General features: G+C 42.0%; 1 protein-coding gene across 1 annotated transcript in view; it reads right to left on the bottom strand.

The window, feature by feature from the left end:
* Nucleotides 1–16,396, bottom strand: part of LOC138852390 (uncharacterized) — a 262,953-nt gene that overhangs the window by 70,395 nt on the left and 176,162 nt on the right. Inside the window, exons 24-25 of the mRNA XM_070082742.1 lie at nucleotides 14,620–14,740; nucleotides 244–452 (exon numbers count right to left, since the gene is read on the bottom strand). Of these exons, the coding sequence (XP_069938843.1) occupies nucleotides 244–452; nucleotides 14,620–14,740 (330 nt within the window). The remainder of the gene's footprint in view (nucleotides 1–243; nucleotides 453–14,619; nucleotides 14,741–16,396) is intronic.

Here is a 16,396-nt window from a genome sequence, read left to right as displayed (position 1 = left end):
TGAATTTTAAAATAAGGTTCCTTTTTCATGGTGGTAAATTAAAGGATGAACTACAAAAATCAAAACAGAGAAATTCAAGTTGAGTTTAATATCTTAGAAGCTCAATGATCAATTGATTGTACATGCAAATAAAATTAGCACGTCGAGGGAAGTGAGACAAGATATTTCGAAGTTATTAACCATTTATAACATTATTCCAAGTTTACGACAGTAAGAAGCAAAACCACAGGTATTAAGTCTTACCTAGGGCGCATCCTGTTCTGTTCTCCCAGCCCAGGCTGGTACACATAATGGGTACTGTGTTATTTTCCTCCTGCAGGAACATGTGATTGGCGTTGCAGACAGCTGGAACAGTTGACCCCACAAGCCAGTACTTTCCCTGCAGGTCCACAGTAGCGTTGACCACCACCGCGTCATCCCGGCACACTGGTGAATAATGTGCAGCACCAATGCTTAGATAACAAAGCAGAGGCATCCACATACTCACACTTTTTAAATATTATACAGTTCACTTCATAGTTCTACATCTCACTCCCTACTACTAACTTTCATCACATAAATTTCTCCACACTCTCGTGGCACCAACATCTAAGTCCAACTACATCTAGAAAATCTACTACACTACTAAGAAATAATACTATACATTATCAAGATCCGACATAACTTCACGACTCAACACACCAACAAGACCCAACACACCGTCAAAACCAAACATACCCCTAAGAATCAACACACTCAAGACCCAACACATCCTCAAGTCTTAATATACCCTCAAGAATGAACACTTCCAAGATCCTCAACACTTCCAAGACTGTGGAGAAAATTTTCCAGTAAATGGAATATCTCTCAGTCCTCTCAGCCCCCCTCAGCCGCCTGAGGGACTTAGCCCTCCCGGAAGAGGCTAGTGGACTCTTTCTCGCAAACAAATTGATTAAGCACATATGTTCGTACAATAGCGTCACAAGACACGCTTTCCTTTCCTTGCTAGTTCTTGTTGCAACTGCACAGTGATTGTGGAGAAATTTTCTCCAGGAGGGGGGTATTAGCCCCCTTCAGCCCCTTTTAGCCCCTTTCAGCCCCTTTCAGCCCTGAGGGGCCCAGCCTTCTCAGAAGGGGCAAACATCTTGTTTACTGCTACAGCAAGTAATTGATCCCAGATGCAATACGAGTATGAGACGTGGTCAAGCGACTGCCACTCCTTGCAAGAGTCCAGTGTTGCAAAGTGTAGTTTAATAAGACACAGTCCATCACTTACCTTAGCAGGACAATTAATGAAAATCCTGCTCCCACTTTATTACCATGGTAAAGATAGTGTACATTGTTGTCTATGATCAAGACAGCAAGAATCAAGCATTCTGCTTTGCTTCATGGAGGAAGTTTGGCAAGGAAGCAAAAAGTACTAGGTCAGCTCTTCCTTTATGTTCTAGAGGCACTGCAGCAGCGTAGGATGCTGTGAGGTCAGATTACTTTTCATCCTACTGGGAGTCACACTGACGCTAGGATAACTAACAAAGAACACTGATCCGTGCTTTAGTGTGAACAAAGTGTCTCACAAAACACGATAAACACTTACAGAGAAGTGTGATCAGCTTCTTTAGTGATAAGATTGTGAACAATAAAGACAAACCTTGTGGAACATTAGTGTACCAGTGTGCGTATTCCTAGACTATGGAAGACGTGGACATCCATGGACACTTCAGTACGGGGGACTGCGCAGTTCTTGTGTTGCAAGGAGTTTGTAATCACCCCATAGTCGGCAGTGAGGTGCGGACTTTTGAGTCCACACACTTAAGTTCGTCATCAATCAGTGAATGAAATATGCTGACATAACACCCCATAGGGGTAAATTATTATTAACATAATATACTAGATTACAGCCCGTTGCGAAGTGATCAAGACAGTTTCTCAAGACCTCGCCTGTAGGAGCGGCTGTGTGGGTGATAGCTGTCTTATCCAGCTAAGTACCCCCTATATTTAATCTTTAACCTTAGCTGGTAAACCATTTCTCAACAGTGAGAGTTAAACGAGAGTAATTACTCTTTCTCCTAAGCTGGAAAATTAAGGAAAACCCTGCACCCACTTTATCTACAAGTTGGGACTATTATGAATTCTAGTCTATAACAAGAAAACAAGAAACCTACCTTCTTGTATTGAATATTGTTGCAATGTGTATCATGGAAGAGATATAAAGCTGAACTCAGCATTTCTTTTGTGCAGAGGGTGTACTGCTGGGCACTTGGGCAGGGGACAAGCTAGGTTGAATTCAGACATGAGATCATGAACACGTCACAAATCTCCCACTGAGTACTAAGAAAATACTGACTTTGTGTGGTAAATTCTTAAATACTGTCAATCTCCACTAGGAAAAAGAGTGTTAAAAAGGAAACACAAGTGTATCATGCATGGTATAATCCCAATAAGTGTAAAGTTTGTGTCGTGGTATGCATTCAAGTGTTATGAACAAAAGGACAAAATATCACCTTATCATGTAACGTATGACCAAGTGACTCCCTATCAGCGAGTGAAGACAACAATGCATCTGCAGCAGCTTACTCAAGACATCGATACTGGGGTCATACTTTCTCTATCACATACTAAAGGATATTAAGTCAATTACAGCACCCAGGATAATTTGTTGAGAAATTTTCTCCAGGAGGGGGGTATCAGCCCCCTTCAGCCCCCTTCAGCCCCTTTCAGCCCTGAGGGGCCCAGCCCTCTCAGAAGGGGCAAATATCTTGTTTACTGCTACAGCGAGTAATTGATACCAGATGCAGTACCAGTATGTGACGTGGCTCGACGCTCCGTGCGGTCCTGTGTTGCAAAGTGTAGCTTAATAAAAGACAGTTCATCTCTTACCTTAGCAGGACAATTAAGGAAAATCCTGCTCCCACTTTATTACCATAGTAAAGATAGTGGACATTGTTGTCTATGCTTAAGACAGCAAGAATCAAACATTCTGCTTTGCTTCATCGAGGAAGTGGCAAGGAAGCAAAAGTGCTAGGTCAGCTTTTCCTTTGTGTAGGGGGCAGTGACGGCGTGGGGCGTTGTGGCATCTTCAGATTACTTTTGACTCTACTGAGAGTGACACTGACGCCAGGATAACCAACAAAGAACGATCTGTGCGTTAGTGTGAACAAAGTATCTCATAAAACACAATAAACACTTAAGAGAAGTGTGATCAGCTTCTTTAGTGATAAGATTGTGAACAATAAAGACAAATCTTGTGGAACATAGTGTACCAGTGTGCGTATTCCTAGACTATGGAAGACGTGGACATCCAAGGACACTTCAGCTTCTATCAAGTCACCGATATCTGTCGAAGGTGTGAAGAACACCATAGCTCACGCTACAAGAGCAAGGTAGGTTACGAATTTCTTGTAGTACGGGGACTGCGCAGTTCTTGAGTCGCAAGGAGTTTGTAATCAACCTATAGTCGGCAGTAAGGTGTGGACTTTTGAGTCCAAACAAGTATGTAATTTGTCAGCAATCAGTGAATGAAATATGCTGACATAACACCCCCTAGGGGTAATTTATAATCTTACAAATTATAACTCTTTACAGCCCGTTGAGAGATGACTTCGACAGCTTCTCAAGACCTCGTCTGCAGGGGCGGCTGTGCAGGCGATGAGCTGTCTTTCTAAGTTAAGTTTTCCTATATTTAAACTTAACTGGTAATGCCATTTCTCAACACCATTTCTCAACATAATTCAACCATACCCACACCTAAGTTATGTTTGCTGCAGCTGATAGGTAGGGGTGAGATTTGACTGGAATTACCAATAGACCCCATCATGTTTGGGTGATTTCATCCATACCGAGTGAGTATTACTACGCATTTCAGATAAGGAATGAAATGCTGAAATATATGCTCCTTTGGGGCAAATTGGTATTTAATGTGGAGAAATTTTCTCCAAGGGGGTATCGGCCCCCCTTCAGCCCTGAGGGGCCCAGCCCTCTCAGAAAGGGCAATCATCTTGTTTACTTCTACATCAAGTAATTACAAGCAGATGCTTAACCAGCGTGTACAAGTCATAAGTCATGCCACTTCTTTGCAAAAGACCAGTGTTGCAACCAGTGTGAGTTAACGAGAGTAATTAATCTCTGTACTGCAACAGGAAAGGTGCAGGGAAACTTCTACCTCACTTTATTTACATGTGGGACATAATGAACTCTAAGTGATTGAGACATATCAAGAAATCAAGCATTTGTGTTGCAAATTGTTGCAGTTTGGCAAAGAAAGAAAAAACACTGGTGTCAGCCAATCCTTTATATGAGGGCAAGTCAGGCCAGCGAGGGGCACTGCGGGATAGATTCCTTTTAGACTTCATCAAGGCAACTCGTGCATCACACTGTAATAACAAAGACAATAATGATCATGTGTTTTTGTGCATAAAGAATTTTAATGGACACAGCAGAACATTTACAGAAAAGTGTGATCAGCTTCCTGTAATGATATCACTGTGGAAAGAACAAATCTTGTGGAACATAGTGTACTAGTGTGCGTATTCCTAGACTGTGGAAAACGTGGACATCCAAGGGCACTTCAGCTTCTATCAAGTCACCTATACCTGTCGAATATGGTGCATCCAACACCATAGCTCACACTACAAAAGCAAGGTGGGTTATGAACCAACTGGTTATGCATGGGACTGCACAGTTCTTGTGTCACAAGGGGTTCAAAATCATCCTGTAGTCGGCAGTGAGGTGCGGACTTTTGAGTCCAAACTAGTATGTATCATCAGTCATCAGTTTCTGGGATATGCAGACACAACACTCCCTAGGGGTAATTATACTCTTCATACCTATCCCTTTACTGCCCATGAGTGGTTACAGCTGCATCGTCGGGTCCAAGAACATTCTGGACGCGGCTGCAGAATGTGGAGACGTCATCAAGGTAAGTCCGATACAGTTCACTTATTATATGACCAGCTTGTTTGAATGCAAAACCCCACATTTAATACTCGTCATTCTACAGCTGAGAGGTGCAGCTACCACGACTCAAACAAAGGAGACTTCTTGAAGTCTGAGTCATCACTGAAACTAGGTATATTTTAATTTTTGTCGGAAAGTAAATTTGACTGGTAAAAATCCTCATAAGGCGTGAGTGCATGTAACGTCACGACCGACATCATACACCGATACATTTATAATCCCACTGAGTATGTCTTTGCTAACATAATGTTTATTTTTTATAGTGTTAATTCTCTTGTAAAGGAATTAACAAGGTTTATTAACAGTGTCTTTTGTAATTCCTACAAGATGCAGAAGCTCACATACTTCTGTGGAATTTTTCACCAATTCAAATCTAAAGAAACCCTATTCCCAGTTATAGCCCACACCACTGTATTCATAGTAAATTAATTAAATCGACTGTCACATCCGAATTTGGTAATCTCCGCTCCGGGTGAGTGTTCTTATGATATTGTAAGTAAACACTAGTTACTATCAACAGCTGAAGATCTCATGTGGTCGTCAGTTCTCACCCAAGTGAGACAGTAGGTGATATTATACAGAGGAATTGTGCGAGTTACTAAAATTACCACTGACCATGTACAATAAAATACTTTTATCATTACTGGATAAATGTATGAACCAGTTGATACATTATGGAACTTATACATTACAGTTACTGCCACATATGCCACAGTTATTGTCTGGCTTTCCTACAAATGAAAGACCAGAACTTTCAACTGTGTTACGATATAAACATATGAGTACAAATGGAAATTAATTACATTGGAGAATCCCAATATCCAGGCTTAAAACCATGTGTATCACTGGATATTGGGATTCTCCAATGTAATTAATTTACAATTGTACTCGTATGATTATATCATAACACAGCTGAAAGTTCTCGTCTTTCACTTCTAATGAAAGAAGCATCTAATTTCACACTTATTTGAAGAAATATGTAGTCTACTTATAGAACACACACACACACACACACACACACACACACACACACACACACACACACACACACACACACACACACACAGTCCTAGCCAGGAGCTAGGACTCGACCCCTGCAACCACAAATAGGTGAGTACATACAGACACACACACACCCATATACAGGATTTCACACCTTCCTGTGAAGTGACCCTCTAACCCTTCCTTCCCCCCCCACCTCTCTCCCTCTCCTCTCCTCTCTCTCTCTCTCTCTCTCTCTCTCTCCCCTTCCTCTCATCCTCTCTTCCTCTCCCTCTTCCTCTCTCTCTTCCTCTCTCTCTTCCTCTCACTCTTTCTCTCTTCCTCTCTCTTCCTCTCTCTCCCTCTCCCTCCCTCTCCCTCTCTCTCTCCCCCTCTCTCTCTTCCTCTCTTTCTCTCTCTCTTCCTCTTCTCTCTCTCCCTCTCTTCCCTTGTCACTCCCCCCTCTCTCTTACCTTTTCCCTCTCTCTCTCTCACTTTCTCCCCCTTTTCCCCTCCTTCTACCCTCCCCTTCTCTCTCTTTCTCCCTCTCTCTCACTCTCTCCCCCTTTTTCTTTTACACTTTCTCTTTTACTAAAAAAAAAAAAAAAAAAAAAAAAAAAAAAAAAAAAAAAAAAATGGTTGGGACTCGCAGGAATCAGGGTTCAGATGACAATGGTACTGGTAGGGAGGAATGGATGGAGGAGCAGTGGAAAAGGATAGAGCAAGAATGGGAGAGAAAATTAGGAGAGCTTTCTGAAAAATGGAGAAAGAGCTCTCTGTGAAATGGGAAAAGAGGTTGGTGAAGGAGACGAAGAATTGAGAGGCACAAGTCGAAACTGCAGTAGCCAGGGTAAAGGTCCTAGAATTTGAGGTAAACAGGCTGAAGCAAGTCTCAGGGGTAGTGACCAGAGAAGACACACCATACAAAGCTGAGAGGCTGAACAGGAAGGAAGGAGATATGAAATATGCTAAGGTCCTATCAGCCTGCAAAGAAGGGCCAGGGAGTGGAAGGGGAGAGCAGATGGGTGCAGATGGAGAGGGAGATAGGTCGAATGCTGAGGCACAACCATGCTACCAAGAGCCACTGGAAAAATCAAGGGAGAAAATGACCACATACAGACAGGAACCAGAGTCACAGAGGGAGAGGCAATGGGAGGAGGAAAGGGCAAAATCAGTGTTTATCCATGGGCTTCGGGAGAGAGAGGAAAGGACACACACTGAAAGACGGCAGGAAGAAAGAAAGGAGATTGAGAAACTCATCACGGAAATAGGGGGAGAAGACATGGACGAGATTGTAAATTTTCAGAGAATAGGGGGTACTTGAAGGGGAGAAACCGACCGATCAAGCTGATTCTCAGGACAGAAACAGTGCGGAACAGGATCCTCCAAGAAAAACCACGGTTGAGAAGCTCGGAAGAGTACAAGAAGGTGTTCCTAGACAGAGACAGAACACAAAAAGAGAGACAGCAGCTGAGGGAGAGGACAAAAAAGCGAAAGGAGCTAGGAAAGGAGACAAGGATGGAACCAGCAGAGGTCAGTCAGAGCAGAACAGAGCAGCAAGAGCAAGCACACACACAACTATCCTCAGAACCCCACAACCTATCACACCATCCCAACACACAATACAATCCATACCCACAGCTTCCACCCAACCCCCAACCACAGAATCCCACAGTATGCTACCAGGTCTCCCACCCCCACAGGCCCCCCAAACCACAGTGTTGGATAGGAAACTGAAGGTATGGTACACAAACGCTGATGGAATAACAAACAAGTGGGAGGAGTGGCACGAAAGAGTCAAAGAGGCATCACCAGACATCATAGCAATCACAGAAACCTAGCTTACAGGTATGATAACAGATGCCATCTTCCCAATGGGATACCAGATCCTGAAGAAAGACAGAAGGAACAGGGGGGGGGGAGTGGCATTGCTGATCAAACACCAATGGAATTTTGATGAGCTGGAGAGAGGAGACAGCGGAGAAGAAAGTGACTGCATAGCGGGAACGCTTCACTCTGGAGGTCCCAAGGTGATAATTGCAGTGATGTATAACCCACCACAGAACAGCAGGAGGCCAAGGCAAGAGTATGACGAGAGCAATAGAGCGATGGTTGACACACTGGCTGCAGTGGCCAGAAGAGCTCATACATGCAGGGCAAAGCTCCTGATCATGGGCGACTTTAACCACAAGGAGATCGAATGGGAGAACTTGGAGCCACATGGGGGCCAAGATACATGGAGGGCTAAGATGATGGAGGTGGTACTGGAAAACTTCATGTAAGGGACACTACAAGAGAGAGAGGAGAGGATGAACCAGCAAGACTGGACTTAGTATTCACCTTGAGTAGTGCAGATATTGAGGACATCACATATGAAAGACCCCTTGGGGCCAGCGATCATGTGGTTTTGAGCTTCGAATACACAGTAGAGCTACAACTGGAGGGGGAAGCAGGAAGGCCAGGACGAATGACACCAAACTACAGGAAAGGGGACTACACAGGAATGAGGAACTTCCTGAATAAGGTTCAGTGGGACAGAGAACTGGCAGGGAAACCAGTTAATGAGATGATGGAATATGTAGTCACAATGTGCAAGGAGGCTGAGGAGAGGTTTGTACCCAAGGGTAACAAGAATAATGAAAAAGCCAGGATGAGCCCATGGTTCACTCAAAGATGCAAGGAGGCAAAAACCAAGTGTGCTAGGGAATGGAAGAAATATAGAAGGCAAAGGACCCAGGAGAATAAGGAGAGCAGTCGTAGAGCCAGAAACGAATATGCACAGATAAGAAGGGAGGCCCAACGTCAATATGAAAACGACATAGCAGCAAAAGCCAAATCTGACCCGAAGCTGTTATACAGCCACATCAGGAAGAAAACAACCGTCAAGGACCAGGTAATCAGGCTAAGGAAGGAAGGAGGAGAGACAACAAGAAATGACAGTGAAGTATGTGAGGAACTCAACAAGAGATTCAAAGAAGTGTTCACAGAGGAGACAGAAGGGGTACACCACCATGTGCTGGACACAGTACACACAACCGAGGAAGAAGTGAAGAGGCTTCTGAGTGAGCTAGATACCTCAAAGGCAATGGGGCCAGATAACATCTCTCCATGGGTCCTGAGAGAGGGAGCAGAGGCGCTATGTGTACCCCTAACAACAATATTCAATACATCTATCGAAACAGGGAGATTGCCTGAGGCATGGAAGACAGCAAATGTGGTACCAATCTTTGAAAAAGGAGACAGACATGAAGCACTAAACTACAGACCAGTGTCACTGACATGTATAGCATGCAAAATCATGGAAAAGATTGTCAGGAGAAGAATGGTGGAACATCTAGAAAGGAATGATCTCATCAACAGAAGCCAACATGGTTTCAGGGACGGGAAATCCTGTGTCACAAACCTACTGGAGTTCTATGACATGGTGACAGCAGTAAGACAAGAGAGAGAGGGGTGGGTGGATTGCATTTTCTTAGACTGCAAGAAGGCGTTTGACACAGTACCACACAAAAACTGGAGGACCAAGCAGGAATAACAGGGAAGGCACTGCAATGGATCAGGGAATACTTGTTAGGAAGACAGCAGTGAGTAATGGTACGAGGCGAGGTGTCAGAGTGGGCACCTGTGACCAGCGGGGTCCCACAGGGGTCAGTCCTAGGACCAGTGCTGTTTCTGGTATTTGTGAACGACATGACGGAAGGAATAAACTCCGAGGTGTCACTGTTTGCAGCTGACGTGAAGTTGATGAGAAGAGTTCATTCGATCGAAGACCAGGCAGAAATACAAAGGGATCTGGACAGGCTGCAGACCTGGTCCAGCAACTGGCTCCTGGAGTTCAATCCCACCAAGTGCAAAGTCATGAGGATTGGGGAAGGGCAAAGAAGACCGCAGATGGAGTACAGTCTAGGGGGTCAGAGACTACAAACATCACTCAAGGAAAAAGATCTTGGGGTGAGTATAACACCAGGCACATCTCGTGAAGCGCACATCAACCAAATAACTGCTGCAGCATATGGGCGCCTGGCAAACCTCAGAACAGCATTCCGACATCTTAATAAGGAATCGTTCAGGACCCTGTACACCGTGTACGTTAGGCCCATATTGGAGTATGCGGCACCAGTTTGGAACCCACACCTAGCCAAGCATGTAAAGAAACTAGAGAAAGTGCAAAGGTTTGCAACAAGACTAGTCCCACAGCTAAGAGGTATGTCCTACGAGGAGAGGTTAAGGGAAATCAACCTGACGACACTGGAGGACAGGAGAGATAGGGGGGACATGATAACGACATACAAAATACTGAGAGGAATTGACAAGGTGGACAAAGACAGGATGTTCCAGAGACTGGACACAGTAACAAGGGGACACAGTTGGAAGTTGAAGACACAGATGAATCAAAGGGATGTTAGGAAGTATTTCTTCAGCCACAGAGTAGTCAGGAAGTGGAATAGTTTGGGAAGCGATGTAGTGGAGTCAGGATCCATACATAGCTTTAAGCAGAGGTACGATAAAGCTCATGGTTCAGGGAGAGTGACCTAGTAGCGACCAGTGAAGAGGCGGGGCCAGGAGCTTGGACTCGACCCCTGCAACCTCAACTAGGTGATTACAGTGATTACACACACACACACACACACACACACACACACATATATATATATATATATATATATATATATATATATATATATATATATATATATATATATATATATATATATATATATATATATATATATATATATTTATTTTATTATTTATTATCACACTGGCCGATTCCCACCAAGGCAGGGTGGCCCGAAAAAGAAAAACTTTCACCATCATTCACTCCATCACTGTCTTGCCAGAAGGGTGCTTTACACTACAGTTTTTAAACTGCAACATTAACACCCCTCCTTCAGAGTGCAGGCACTGTACTTCCCATCTCCAGGACTCAAGTCCGGCCTGCCGGTTTCCCTGAATCCCTTCATAAATGTTACTTTGCTCACACTCCAACAGCACGTCAAGTATTAAAAACCATTTGTCTCCATTCACTCCTATCAAACACGCTCATGCATGCCTGCTGGAAGTCCAAGCCCCTCGCACACAAAACCTCCTTTACCCCCTCCCTCCAACCTTTCCTAGGCCGACCCCTACCCCGCCTTCCTTCCACTACAGACTGATACACTCTTGAAGTCATTCTGTTTCGCTCCATTCTCTCTACATGTCCGAACCACCTCAACAACCCTTCCTCAGCCCTCTGGACAACAGTTTTGGTAATCCCGCACCTCCTCCTAACTTCCAAACTACGAATTCTCTGCATTATATTCACACCACACATTGCCCTCAGACATGACATCTCCACTGCCTCCAGCCTTCTCCTCGCTGCAACATTCATCACCCACGCTTCACACCCATATAAGAGCGTTGGTAAAACTATACTCTCATACATTCCCCTCTTTGCCTCCAAGGACAAAGTTCTTTGTCTCCACAGACTCCTAAGTGCACCACTCACTCTTTTTCCCTCATCAGTTCTATGATTCACCTCATCTTTCATAGACCCATCCGCTGACACGTCCACTCCCAAATATCTGAATACGTTCACCTCCTCCATACTCTCTCCCTCCAATCTGATATCCAATCTTTCATCACCTAATCTTTTTGTTATCCTCATAACCTTACTCTTTCCTGTATTCAACTTTAATTTTCTTCTTTTGCACACCCTACCAAATTCATCCACCAATCTCTGCAACTTCTCTTAAGAATCTCCCAAGAGCACAGTGTCATCAGCAAAGAGCAGCTGTGACAACTCCCACTTTGTGTGTGATTCTTTATCTTTTAACTCCACGCCTCTTGCCAAGACCCTCGCATTTACTTCTCTTACAACCCCATCTATAAATATATTAAACAACCACGGTGACATCACACATCCTTGTCTAAGGCCTACTTTTACTGGGAAAAAATTTCCCTCTTTCCTACATACTCTAACTTGAGCCTCACTATATTTATTTATATATTATATATATATATATATGTATATATATATATATATATATATATATATATATATATGTATATGTATATATATATATATATATATATATGTATATATATATGTATATATATATATATATATGTATATATATATATATATATATGTATATATGTATATATATGTATATATATATATATATATATATATATATATATATATATATATATATATATATATATATATATATATATATATATATATTTATGTATACATATATATATATATATATATATATATATATATATATATATATAAATATATATATATATATATATATATATATATATATATATATATATATTCAAACGGCTTCAGGAAGAAATCCAAATAATCCAAATTGTGGGACCCATAGCCTCGGAGAAGTGGATAAAAAGGCTTCAAGGAAAAATATTTGGATTTCTTCCTGAAGCCGTTTGAATATATATATATATATATATATATATATATATATATATATATATATATATATATATATATATATATATATATATATATATGTATATATATATATATATATATATATATATATATATATATATATATATATATATATATATTTATGTATACATATATATATATATATATATATATATATATATATATATATATATATATATATATATATATATATATATATATATATATATATATTCAAACGGCTTCAGGAAGAAATCCAAATATTTTTCCTTGAAGCCTTTTTATCCACTTCTCCGAGGCTATGGGTCCCACAATTTACACCAGAGGAAAAAGAGTGAGTGGTGCACTTAGGAGTCTGTGGAGACAAAGAACTTTGTCCTTGGAGGCAAAGAGGGGAATGTATGAGAGTATAGTTTTACCAACGCTCTTATATGGGTGTGAAGCATGGGTGATGAATGTTGCAGCGAGGAGAAGGCTGGAGGCAGTGGAGATGTCATGTCTGAGGGCAATGTGTGGTGTGAATATAATGCAGAGAATTCGTAGTTTGGAAGTTAGGAGGAGGTGCGGGATTACCAAAACTGTTGTCCAGAGGGCTGAGGAAGGGTTGTTGAGGTGGTTCGGACATGTAGAGAGAATGGAGCGAAACAGAATGACTTCAAGAGTGTATCAGTCTGTAGTGGAAGGAAGGCGGGGTAGGGGTCGGCCTAGGAAAGGTTGGAGAGAGGGGGTAAAGGAGGTTTTGTGTGCGAGGGGCTTGGACTTCCAGCAGGTATGCATGAGCGTGTTTGATAGGAGTGAATGGAGACAAATGGTTTTTAATACTTGACGTGCTGTTGGAGTGTGAGCAAAGTAACATTTATGAAGGGGTTCAGGGAAACCGGCAGGCCGGACTTGAGTCCTGGAGATGGGAAGTACAGTGCCTGCACTCTGAAGGAGAGGTGTTAATGTTGCAGTTTAAAAACTGTAGTGTAAAGCACCCTTCTGGCAAGACAGTGATGGAGTGAATGATGGTGAAAGTTTTTCTTTTTCGGGCCACCCTGCCTTGGTGGGAATCGGCCAGTGTGATAATAATATATATATATATATATATATATATATATATATATATATATATATATATATATATATATATTTATTTATATATTAAGCTACCGAAGAAATGGCGAAGCACATATGCCTCTATAGATGTGAAATACAGCTTAAGCGAGGGAACTGGATTTTTACTGAAAATCCAGTTCACCTAATTTGAATCACACATAGAATTTAATCTGAGCCTCATAGAGTTCGATTGCAGCGAACTTCCGCTGGCTCTCCAGTATGGAGAAATTTTCTCCAAACCCCAGCGAGTGACGCAAAATGGGGAAAATGACGCCCCCTGGGGAAAGCGGTGCCCCCTGGGGAAAGTGATGCCCCCTGGGGAAAGTGGTGCCCCCTGGGGAAAGTGGCGCCCTTAATTTCACATGTCTATTAATAATCAAGATTGCAACTTGATCATCGATCAGATACGTACGTCACTACGGCGTCACAAAACCACTTCTCTTCTTACGAGAATCTGCTCGATTGTACACTCGTGTGTTTGAGGGAACTGATGTTTCCCCAGGCCATTAAAAATTCGAGATAATTTGCCTCAAACTAGATAATATAGTTAGGGGCATTATTCCATACAGCCCGCATCTAAAACTCAAGGAAACAGTAATCCTTAATTGTAGCCAGTCTCAAGTACTAGCAGCTAATGCTTGTAGGCCATAGGTCAGCGGAACGTGTGACGAACCGGGTGGTGTCCAGACTTGGCACCCGTGCCACCTTGTGATGAAACGAAGAAACATTCGTAGCCGGTTTTGAGTACTTTTCCCGTGTGTGCACTGACAATCTCCAGGGAGAATAGAGGAAGAACTAACTCTCCTCTGCGCAGTAACGCCTGATATCCTTTCTGCCGTGAAGTGTTACTGACTAATATGAGTGACATCGTCAGGCGACGTGTATCAAGCAGATGACGGAAGACGTGACAAGAGCGTTATCTCTTCTCACCTCTTCAAGGAAGCCATCGTGTGCGGCGTCACATCAATTGGATCCGATACATACACCATGGTGAGTCCTTATCCGACCCGTAACTCTAACCGTTCAACTGCGGCAGAAAGGTATATAGGCAGTGAAACAGGACAAACCATTTAGACGCCATTATACGTGGGCCGTCGCCCACCAACAGGTAGGTATAATCCACGACTCTATGGAAGTTATATGTCAACAGAGCATTGACTAACCTTACGTAATGATCATCTTCCACACAGCTCTGGTGGGTACTGAGATGGCGTATATGTGGGAGGTTGCGAGTGGTTTTGTAGCCGTTATTAACAAAGGATGAGTACAATCCACTTGTGGTTCCTATATTATAATAAGTATATGTACTCATCTTTCCCAAAATTCCACACAACACTTCCAAGACCCTCCACACTCTCAAGACCCTCCTCACACTCAAGACCCTATTATGCAGGTCACTGCATTGTGAAATAATATAGTCTTATGTGTATTTACTTTCCATTAAAATAGTCCCAGCGAACGTAGGTTGTACTGAAAACAGACACACATTAGACCTGTTCAGACTGGCCAGGCGAGAAAGAGGAGAGGTGTTTGTGTCACTACCGGAAAAGCCGTGATGGCAGAAGGCTGGTGTTTGGTGTTTGAGTAGGGGGTGGTATTTTGGGTACATTTTAGACCATAAGTTGTTTTATTGACTTTGCGTATACTCTTATGACATTGCCTGCAAGGCCCTAGTATGTGGAGGGGCCTGTATATGTTTTGGAGAGTACGGGTGAAGTGTTTTTTGCCTGCAGGTTAAGAGGCCGGCAGAAGGGGGTAGTGTTTCATGGAGCCCCACTATCTGCACATGTTTTAATTTTAAATAGCCAGTAGCAGTGTATTACTGAGCTACTGTGTAATATGTAGAGAGTAGGTTGTATATTTAAGTTTAATATTAATATAATTATATTTTTTTATAAAAAGTGAATTTAATTGTCCTTCCTTCTAATTAATATAAGTATTGACCATCTAGTTTTTGTGAGAAGCTTGACCCTAGCTTGGTGCATTTTCTTTAATATTTTAAATGCTCCTAGACAGGCTTTTACCCCTAAGCGCCAGCATATATTTACGTAATGTAACAAATACGTTACACCTCCATATTCCTATGACTCGTCAGCTCCGTCCCACAAATAATACAGGAGCTTCAGAGCCAGATATGTGCTGGTTAATCAAGAACATTCATATATGTCCACAGAATAAAAAGAGTTCACAATCAAAACACAAAATCTCAATGGAAGAATAAAAGAAGAAATCACAGACCTCATTGTAGTTACTTTTCTCTTCCCTCAAATCGAATCAAATTTCCCATCCCCCTCTCTCTCCTTCCCTACCAATTTAGCCATGGAAACATTTCTTTTATAACTGTAGTTCCTAGGTTCAGAGACAGGGAATCATTATCCGTCATATCCTGTTAAGGATATCGGAGGTGCTGTTGGCCTTGAGAATTGGATCATCTGTAGATGCGGTCAGCTACTCTCCAGAGTTCGACGTATATATATATATATATATATATATATATATATATATATATATATATATATATATATATATATATATATATATATATATATATATATATATATAAGGTAAGTTTTCTAAAGTTCATTTTGTACAAAATTATTAATTTTTACAATAACATAAATGAAAAAAATATATCTTTAAATGTATCAGAGGAAATTTTTAGAAAGGACTTTCAGCAAACTGGCCATCTTTAGTAATGTATACAGGCGAAGGGGTTACTAGCCCCTTGCTCCCGCCATTTTAGTCGCCTTTTATGACACGCATAGCTGTGTGTGCGTGTGTGTGTGTGTGTGTGTGTGTATGTGTGTGTGTGTTTGTGTGTGTGTGCGTGAGCGTGTGTGTGTGTATGTGTGTGTGTGTGTGTGTGCGTGTGTGTGTGTGCGCGTGTGTGTGTGTGTGTGTGTGTGTGTGTGTGTGTGTGTGTGTGTGTGTGTGTGTGTG

Source organism: Cherax quadricarinatus, chromosome 8, assembly GCF_038502225.1.
Source record: "Cherax quadricarinatus isolate ZL_2023a chromosome 8, ASM3850222v1, whole genome shotgun sequence".
NCBI lineage: Eukaryota > Metazoa > Arthropoda > Malacostraca > Decapoda > Parastacidae > Cherax > Cherax quadricarinatus.
This window is presented reverse-complemented; position numbering and strand designations above follow the sequence as displayed.